The sequence below is a fragment of the Pelophylax lessonae genome, assembly GCF_965119305.1.
Source record: "Pelophylax lessonae genome assembly, chromosome: 4".
Classification (NCBI taxonomy): Eukaryota; Metazoa; Chordata; class Amphibia; order Anura; family Ranidae; genus Pelophylax; species Pelophylax lessonae.
The window spans coordinates 647,190,857-647,200,580 of NC_138771.1; the positions used below are offsets into that span (position 1 = coordinate 647,190,857).

General features: G+C 40.6%; 1 protein-coding gene across 1 annotated transcript; it reads right to left on the reverse strand.

Annotated features, from left to right (window-relative positions):
- Positions 1-3,229: 3,229 nt before the first annotated feature.
- LOC309554189 (olfactory receptor 6F1-like) lies at positions 3,230-4,003 on the reverse strand (the record flags this gene model as incomplete). The annotated part of the gene is made up of 1 exon (XM_082255820.1): positions 3,230-4,003. The coding sequence occupies one exon, from the start codon at positions 4,001-4,003 to the stop codon at positions 3,230-3,232; it is 774 nt and encodes a 257-aa protein (XP_082111946.1).
- Between the last annotated feature and the right edge of the window lie 5,721 nt (positions 4,004-9,724).

Consider the following 9,724-nt stretch of genomic DNA (forward strand, 5'->3'; position numbering starts at 1 on the left):
TTAAATGTGAGCCTAAGGGAGTGATTCTAACTGTGGGGGGGGGGCGTGGCTTCTGAAATGACCATAGAGACCAGTGGTCCTATATAGAAGGATCACAGGGGCTCTATGATCATTCCAGGTAGAATAACGTTCAGCTGTGTTTACAACAGCTGACCATTCTTCTCTCTCAGCGGGGAACGATCGCAGGTGTCAGGCAGCAATCAGAGCCGCCTGACACACACTTTGGCTTCCCCGCTGCCTGCTCGCGACCAACGTATACCTACGTAGATTTGAACAGCAGAGCCACATTGCCGCAGTAAAAAGGCGGCGGCCGGTCGGGAATTTTTCACAGTAACAGAGAAAACAAAAGAAAACATATCAATACATCTTTCAGGAAGGTGTCTCTAGGTCTCATAGGAGCACCAAATGTAATTCACATTACATAGCTTCTCAAAGGCTAAACCAATTATACCAGGTTTGCCATTGTTTTGCAAAGGCAGCATGGGAAGCAGACCTATAGGATAAAGGCCTTTCGTTGACATAGTTGGTTTTAACTAGTGCAATCACTTTAGACGGGCTAGGTGCCAACTGATATTTCCAATGCCTCACCATAGTGATTCAGGCTGCAAGTAGAATATGAGGCCAGATAGCAAGAAATTGAGCTGCACATTTGATAATGACTTGCTATTGGTAGACCTGCCAGGCTTCACAAGTTTGTTGCACAATTGCAGCGAGTCCGCGTTGCAGGACTCCAGATCAAATTCCTTTGCAAACATTCTGCAAGTCTGCTGCAAGTTTTGGTTCAGTTATGTGGTGCAATAATCATCCCACCACAGGGGGTCACTGTGGCAATTTTTTCATGGTGTAGACTTGCAAAACTCTTGCTGTAGACTCACCACTGCAACTTTGCTCTTGCTAGAGACTTGCGACCCAAATGTGCTACTAATTGGAAAAGTGTCTAAAGTGACACACAGTACTTTATACCTTCATACAAAAGAGGGATACCAGTTATTTGTAAATCTGACTTTACAACCACTTTAAAGCTTATCTATGATTTTAGTGATCAGATTTAGATCTACTTTAAGAGAAATATTGTGTAATATTTAATTATTAATTTAATTTTGCAAATGAATACTTTGTATTTTTATTTCATTTTCATTTCAAGTCAATAAGTGATTGTTTCACTTATGATTATGATTATATATATATATATATATATATATATATATATATATATATATATATATATATATATATATATAAGCATTGATTCTAGAGAATAAAAGGGTGGGTGATGCAATTTTTATGTCACACGGTATTGCCTCTGCTTTTTTTCAAACACAGATTTTTGGGGGGAAAAATAATTTTATTGCACACAACCACACTGAAATACCTGATTTTGTTGGAAATGATAAACATGTCACTCTTTAAAATCGGGCATGCCTGTGGAATAGTGACACACTACAGCATAAAACAATAATAATAATAATAATAATAATAACAATAATAATAATAAACTTTATTTTTTGCAGCACTGTTAAAGGCAGCTTCTCAAATTCCTTTACAAAGAAAACACAAATACACAGGATAAAACAAAGAAGAAAGGGACAATTAAGTGAAAGCTTGTCTAAAGAAAAATGTTTAGATTAGATTTGAAGTCTAGAGAAGATGACTCTCCGATGTTCTTAGGAAGGGAATTCAAGAGTTTTGGAGCATAGTAGGAGAAGGCTCTGTCTCCCATCAAGTGTAGGTGAGTAGAGGGGACACACAGAAGACCAGAATTTGAGGAGCAAAGGTTACAAGGCGGTGAGTAAGTCTTAAAGTCTATGTGAAACCTGACAGCTAGCCAGTGCAAGGACTCCAGGATAGTGGCGATAGGATCACTTGTACCAGACGTAGTCAGGATTCTGGCTGCAGAATTTTGTACATCCAGCAAGTAGAGCATTGCAATCGTCAAGTCGGGAGAACACATTTGTATGGATCAGCTTTTCAGCTACAGTGTATGATAGCATAAGACGCAGCCACACGATGTTTCTCAAGTGGAAAAAAGATGTTCTGACAACATTTTGTACATGTGGATCAAAGGTTAAGCTAGTATAAAATACAATATCATACCTAGATTTTTCAATTTAAGCTGAAGCTCAATGACAGTGCCATCTATAGATAAGCTACCAGGACTGGCCTTACATAACTGATATCCATAGGCCTTTACAGGTTACCACTTTAGATTTAAACAGGTGCTAGAATTATTTTAAATAGATCTTGCTTTGACATTTGCGGTGATACCTCACATGTGTGGTGCAAATAAGTGTGCAGTGTCATGTACTCTTTTTTGAGAGATCTGGGGTCTATTAGACCCCATATTTCTCCTTTCCTCTAAATCAGGGGTCTTTCAAAATATGGCCCTCCAATTGTTCAGGAACTACAATTCCCATCATACATAGCCATGTCTGTGAATGTCAGAGTTCTACAATGCCTCATGGGATGTGTAGTTCCGCAACAGCTGGAGGGCCGTAGTTTGAGGATACCTGCTCTAAATGCATCAGATCAAACCAATATTGGCTTGATTTGCTGCTTCCACAGGCCGGTAATGGCCTGTTTACAGTTGACCAAAACCAGAGGTGACACAATACTCTTCTCTTCTGGTTTCATAGACCATTAAGATGATTGGGGGACATTCCAGTTTTCGGTCATCTCTATGGTAAGCTGGTTTCTGCCCCGGGCTTCCTGGTCGGATGGGAAAGCAGCAGAAGTTTTTTCTTCACCTGTAAATGTGATCCAGTGGCTAATTAGCCACTAGGATGATGTCTACATTAAAGACTGTTACCAGCTGAAGAAAAGGATACTGGGTTCATGCCTATAGCTGCAGGCATCATCCTGGTATAAACCCTTCAACCTGACAATATGTAGGTATGTTGCTGAGACTGACTTTGTTAATAGCAAATGATGACCCTCCATAGGGTTTTATAGGGTTTGCCTACCTAAAACATCAAGCAAGATTCACAAAACCATTTTCAAAATGAACCCAGGCATATTTGTTCATCCCTACCACCTCCATGTGACAATGACAATACTGGTTGGTACAGATACAGATAGATGCAGTATAATGCACATTGTCACCCCAGAGCAAAAAGTGTGTTACTGGCTGAATCACAAGGTTAAAAGCCACCACATCTATGGTCTGGTCAACTTCAATGTATTAAATGTCAGATCTTTGGTATAGACACACTTTTTAACAATATTTTACCCACTAAAAATATTTATCATGGAATAACTTTATGAATTTGATTTTTTTTAGTGCCGATCCAAACTCTTTGTTCCTTAGACTGTATACAATGGGATTAAACAGTGGTGTAACTACAGAGTTTAATAATGATAAGATTTTATTTAAATTAAATGAATTTGCTTTTGATGGAGCGACATAGAGGATGATCAAGGACCCATAGTAAATGCAGACTACCGTCAGGTGGGAACTGCAGGTGGAGAAGACCTTTTCTCTCCCTGTGACAGAGGAGATGTGGAGGATGGCTTTAAAGATGCAGACATAGGTAACAAAAATGAAAAGAACTTGGCTAAGTACTGTCACAATGGCAAAGGTGGACACTTCTATTTGGACCACTATTGTATCTGAACAGGAGAGCTGCAAGATTGGACCAAGATCACAAAAGAAATGATTGATGATGTTGGAAGCACAGAACTCAATGTTGAGTATAAAAGAATGTGTGACCAATGACTGACTAAAGCCTAGTAGCCACGTACCTAGGACTAGATAATGAGGAATGTTGGTGTTCATGATAGAGTTGTAATGCAATGGGCAGCATATGGCTAAGTATCTATCGTAGGACATCACTGCTAAAAGAAAACATTCCATAATTAAGGTTGCACCAACAAAATATAACTGGGTAATACAGGAAAGAAAGGACATAGGTGCTTTTCCTAATAAAATAATCCGCAGTGCATTTGGAGTAACATTTGTACTGATGACAAGATCGCAGACCGAGAGATGGCTGAGAAATATGTACATGGGGGACTGTAGAGACCGACTAGTAGAAACCAATGTAATAATTAAAAGATTTCCAACTGTGGTTACAACATAAATTATTGTAAGAAGGACAAAGAATGGGATTTTGAATTGATAAAGATCTTCAAATCCTAAAAGTATGAATTCTGTCACGGCTGTCTGATTGTTATTGTTAACCATCTCCTACGAAGAAAATGATTACAAAATTTGTTAGTAAAACAAAAAGAGTATCTATATTTTTATATTTTATTGTATTTGTTTAATGCTTTTTTCTTCCATGCTTTGCTTTTCATATCTATCTTTACTGTTTCTAAAATACTTTTTTCTATCTGTAAACAATATAACCGAAAATTGTTACCAATACTTACCACAATTTTCCTTTCCTAGCTTCTTTCCTTGAGGGTGGAGATCCCGCTGGACCGACTCGATCAGTCACTGTGTGTAAGTAGGTGAAGATAGGGGTGGGTAGGGAGATTTCCCTTCCAAAATGTAGTGCCTGGCTTAAAAGAAGGTGGTGGGCCCAATGGGCTGCTGCCTCAGGATACAGTCTTATGCTTGACTCCGCATGGAATATAAGAGAGAGCATATAAAGGAGTGCCCAGTAAATAGGTGAAATATATCTTTAAATAAGAGTAAAAATAAATAAAAAATGATAGAAATAAATGTGAGATAAAAAAAAATTCTAATAATAATTATATTGTTTGTATAAAAAAAAATACAAAATCATGGATGGAGTAAATTGTGACCTGGCCTAGAGTTGAATATAGGAGTTAGGTGTGTGAACTTGTAAAAGCACGTGTCATATGTCTACAAAAAATACCCATTGGTATGCACTAAGATGCATAATCCATCAACTATAAGAGACACACCAGACTATGCCAGAGAGAATCTTAAATATACCCATCCAACACCTCCAGCCCACACGGTCCAAACAAATCTATAAAATGATACCTACAACATTTGTAAATAAGTTTTGACAAGAAAAAATTTTGTACATTTTTTTTTCTTTCTTTTTGATGCATTTTTAGGCATTTTTTGGGTTTCACTTCTCATTTTTATTACTGACCGATACATATGGAAACTTACAAAAGCTGCTTTTTCATCTAACCCTCCCAGAGGTCTCCACTTATATCTCCTTTATTAAGACACATGTATTCACAGCAGTAGCATGCACCCAATCCAGGAACTCAACCTGCCCCCACATTTGTCATTCCAAAACCATACCCTACATGTCAAACTTAAATTAATGGCGCCATTTGTCTCTCTCAATGCTGCCTGTGCAGTCACAGCCGACAGTCGGATATCTTTCCATCTGGTCAGTATTCTCTCCCCTCAGTCCTCCTCCTCTCTACCTCTTATAACCTCCATCATCCCTCCTTTGTCCTCCCCCCGCCAGCATCACCAGCATCATCCCCATGTTCCTAGCCACCCACTCCTCCCTCCCATCCAGCAACAAGTACAGCTGCCACTGGATCACACCATATGAGTCTGCTCACCACTCGCCACCATGTATCACCACAGAAAACTATGCTGCTGGCCTGCACATCCATCTCTGACAGCTGTCACCTCCGCCTGATGCTTCTCCTGCAACCTGCACATCCATCTCTGACAGCTGTCCCCTCCACCCGATGGTTCTCCCACAACCCGCACATCCATCTCTGACAGCTGTCACCTCCACCCGATGCTTCTCCTGCAACCTGCACATCCATCTCTGACAGCTGTCACCTCCGCCTGATTCTTCTCCTGCAACCTGCACATCCATCTCTGACAGCTGTCACCTCTGCCTGATTCTTCTGCAACCTGCACATCCATCTCTGACAGCTGTCACCTCCGCCTGATGCTTCTCCTGCAACCTGCACATCCATCTCTGACAGCTGTCACCTCCGCCTGATGCTTCTCCTGCAACCTGCACATCCATCTCTGACAGCTGTCACCTCCGCCTGATGCTTCTCCTGCAACCTGCACATCCATCTCTGACAGCTGTTCCCTCCACCCGATGGTTCTCCCACAACCCGCACATCCATCTCTGACAGCTGTCACCTCCACCCGATGCTTCTCCTGCAACCTGCACATCCATCTCTGACAGCTGTCACCTCCGCCTGATTCTTCTCCTGCAGCCTGCACATCCATCTCTGACAGCTGTCACCTCCGCCTGATTCTTCTCCTGCAACCTGCACATCCATCTCTGACAGCTGTCACCTCCGCCTGATTCTTCTCCTGCAACCTGCACATCCATCTCTGACAGCTGTCACCTCCGCCTGATTCAACTCCTGCAACCTGCACATCCATCTCTGACAGCTGTCCCCTACCGTCCGATGCTTCTCCAGGAATCTACTTTTCCATCCTGTCAGACATCCGATCGGATCCTCCTTCCACCAGCTGCATTCTGTTGCACTTTTCTTGCCTCTCCACACCAACGCTGGGATCCCGAGTGGCCCACTTTCTCTTTCCCTGTCCTCTCCTCTTTTAGCTGTCATACTGTCCCACCCCTCCCTACATCCTCTTTTTCTGCCTCCTCTCCCTTGTTTCTTGCCTTAAGTTCTAGCATCCTTCTTCCCCTTCAGCACCATGTGCTATTGTCCCAAAGTTACTTGCCATCTACAGCTGCAAATGGTCCCTGGCTCACCCACATATCACCCTAGGTACCCATTCCTAGCCCAACACAGCCTCCAACCCCCCTTCACTCCAGCAATTAGTTTCCAAGCCCCCCCCCCCCCCCAAGGCCTTTCCTCCTCCCTTCCCTTCCTCTCCTATGACCCCCCCCCCCTCATAATCCTGTCCCCACCCCAGTGCCAGGTACTCTGCCAGCATCCTCCCTACCCACCACCTCCCTCCACCCCCAAACCTTCCCCATCACAGCCCCCCTTCCCTCTGCCCCCTCCCCACTATACCTTAACCATAACATTCCCCACCTTTTAAGTGTTTCTCCCTATGGATCCTTTTGCCAGGGCATACATTTTACCCAGGCATACCTGATTTAGGAATTTTCTCTAAAAGCATGCAGCAACAGGTCAGTGGTGAAGTTCCAATTGTTTTGAATTTTGTAATCTTTTTATCTTAAACTATACCCTTGCAAAAGCCTTCAACAATATAGAGTTATCCCATAAGCCTATTCACCACATTCACACATATAAAACCTTACACACATATGGTTTTACTTCCAGTTCACTCCTGGTATAGGCACAATCAGAGCATTTTATGGAAATAATTGTCCCATGTGTATTCATCTTAGTGAATACCGATGTATGTGGGTATTTATGACACGTGCTTTTTCAAGTTCACAAACCTAAACTCCTACATCCAACTCTAGAATGCCAGGTCAAAATTTACTCCATGCATTTATTTTATCATGATTTTATTTTTTTTATACAAACTTTTATTATTATAATTATTTTTAATCTCATATTTATTTCTATCATTTATTTATTATTATTTTTTTTACTCCTATTTCAAGATAGATTTCACCTGGCAACAGGTTTCAGTATTGACAGCTTTACCCCGGATGCCTGCATACTTAGGTGTGCCTATTTTAATCATCAACCATGTGATACGCTAAATGTTGAACCTTCATTAAATGTAACCATATTGCTACACTTAGAGGCGCCTCAAATCTCCCTTATATTCTGTAGCTCTGCTAGATTTTGCTTCTAATCCCCTTGGGAAGGCTGCATATTGTGGATGGACATTTTATGGTTACACAACCTATCACATTGCTATAGTCTTTGTATATAGACTATAAACTGAAGGACTTGTGGAACCAATCATCTGAGTTTCCATTATTTCTTATGGGGAAATTTGCTTTGCTATGAGAGTGCTTTGGATTAGAAAGCATGTTTCCAGAACGAATTATGCTCGCAATCCAAAGTTTTACTGTATATCATTATATACTGTATAGATGTGTATGTATACTCTTTCCATACAGTGCTCACAGTCTTTATTTTATGAGACTTAAATTTTATACAAATGTTTTACACAAATTGTTGCATACAACTTTGTAAATTATATTATTAAAAAGTGAAAATATATCTCAACTAGCCACGCAAAAGAGTGAGTAAATAAATAAATAAATCAATAAATAAACTTAAATACATTAATCAATAAGAGGTGACAATAAATAAACACTCCACCCCCCTTTGACAAAGTCGGATGTGACGAAACACGTCAGAGCGTGGCTGCACGGCACACTGTGTTTGGGTGAGTGGAGGTGTGTACCGAAGGTCCGGCTCGCCAGAGTGGAGGTGGTGAGGACTGAGGGAGCACCCAAGACCCCCTTTAGTTTTATAATATGCGCTGATGTTTTAATGCCTTGTGAGTGCAATTCATGTTGGGTTTATAAATTAATAACCACTTAGTTTAAACCGCACAAGTGGGAATCTCTTTCTTTTTTTTATGTATATGGGAGAGGAGGAGTTGACCTAATTGAGTAATCCATGGAGGATTTCCCTGAACACAATGGTGGTTCAAATTGCACTTTTGGCCCTAACCATGAAAATGGGGGGGGGGGGCAACATTATGGGGTGAGTTGCCAGCTGATGGGAGTGGAATCACGGAGGCGGTAGATTTTGCGGTGACCCAATATTCAGCACGGGACTCTTACTATCTTATCACTAGTCACTATTTGATTACAGTGGATTGAATATGTACTCTTTGTTGCACTTTTTGCTTTGGTGCACAATTTGATCAATCCCTGTTTATTTATTGTCACCTCTTACTGATTAATTTATTTAAGTTTTTATGGATTTATTTATTTATTTACTCACTCACATATTTATGGGTGTTTTGCACGGCTAGTTGAGATATATTTTCACTTTATGATATTTTGGTTTAATTTGTTAAGCCACAGCATATACATATATATTTTGTGTGATTACTCATTGGATCACATTTATACACAGTTTGTTTATTCACTTGAAGCGCACAAGCTTTTTCTATTAAATTATATTTTTAGCTGCAATCTTCCACTTTTACATGTTTATACCTTTCTATATATTTGTTTTTGTGTACCCTTATGTCTTTTGAACAGCCCTGAAGAAGGGGGAGTCACTGTTTCCCCAAAACGCATTGGCTTGATTTTATTTGTTGCTACTCTAAATTAAAGTGTCTTTTCAAACCCACATTTACTAGATACTGGGCGCTCCTTTACTTCCACTCTCCTAGCTCCTTTCCAAGATTCCTAGCTAAAATAATTAACAAAAATATATATATTTTTTTATATTTATGGACTCATGCAAGAGAAAAGGAAGAAGGAAGGTACTCCCAAAACAAATTACCGCACAGCAATATATTGAAATTCTTTTTTAGTCAAACTCAATTAAATACAAAACATTTTTGTATTTGTGTATTCTTTTTAAAACTTTGCTAATAAATTATTTTGATATATAGGTGAGTGGTTATTTGTTTTGGAAATACCTATCTTTTCTCTTCTGCAATACATACACTTTAAGCCCCCGTTCACATTAGGTCGCTCCCACTTAGGGGGTGACCTGTGAAGTCGCGTGCACCGCGACTTTGGCACGACTTGCACGGACTTCATATGATGGAAGTCTATGCAAGTCGCCTCCAGGTCGCCCCGAAGTAGTACAGGACCCTTTTTCTAAGTCGGAGTGACTTGTGTCGCTCCTATTAGAACGGTTCCTGTACTACTCAATGGACCGCGACGGTGCGTGACTTGCCAGGCTGACCAACTCGCCTGGCAAGTCGTAATAGTGTGAACCGGCTCTTAGG